The following is a 405-nucleotide window of genomic DNA, read 5'->3' as shown; positions in this document are numbered from 1 at the left end:
CTGCAGCTGCCGCCGCTGCCTCTTCTTCGGGCCGGCCGGACCAGGACTCTCTGGTGGCCACGTTGGCCATGTCTCTCCCGCTGTGTCTCCGCCGGCCAGTGTTTGGGCACGTGACAACCTCAGGTCTGAGAGATCCCCGAATCACGTGACCAGCCAACTACGGACTGCCCCTGGGTCCACGCCAGGACGTGTCATCCCGCTGCATGACGGGAGATGTAGTCCTAGCGGCAATGTGGCAACGTGAGAGCGGCTTCCCTCACTATTCAGGAGAGCACGTGTGGATGTTACCCATAGCAACCCGTCAGGGATCCGTTGTTCATTGGCCAGAAATAATGAAAGGAAGAATTTAATAGGTTACAGTTTAAAGACTTCCACATGCCATCTTCCACCCCCAGCTCTGTGTGT

The 405-nt window shown here is 57.3% G+C and overlaps 1 protein-coding gene across 1 annotated transcript in view; it reads right to left on the bottom strand.

The window, feature by feature from the left end:
- CLCN7 (chloride voltage-gated channel 7) overlaps positions 1-175 on the bottom strand; it is a 58,337-nt gene extending 58,162 nt beyond the window's left edge. Inside the window, exon 1 of the mRNA XM_018558608.1 lies at positions 7-175. Within this exon, the coding sequence (XP_018414110.1) occupies positions 7-70 (64 nt within the window). The 5' untranslated portion in view covers positions 71-175. The remainder of the gene's footprint in view (positions 1-6) is intronic.
- Positions 176-405: the final 230 nt, after the last annotated feature.

Source organism: Nanorana parkeri, unplaced genomic scaffold (genome assembly GCF_000935625.1).
Source record: "Nanorana parkeri isolate BGI_ZX_2015 unplaced genomic scaffold, ASM93562v1 scaffold347, whole genome shotgun sequence".
Lineage (NCBI taxonomy): Eukaryota > Metazoa > Chordata > Amphibia > Anura > Dicroglossidae > Nanorana > Nanorana parkeri.
Note: the sequence above shows the minus strand (reverse complement) of the source record. Positions and strands in the feature narration are given on the sequence as shown.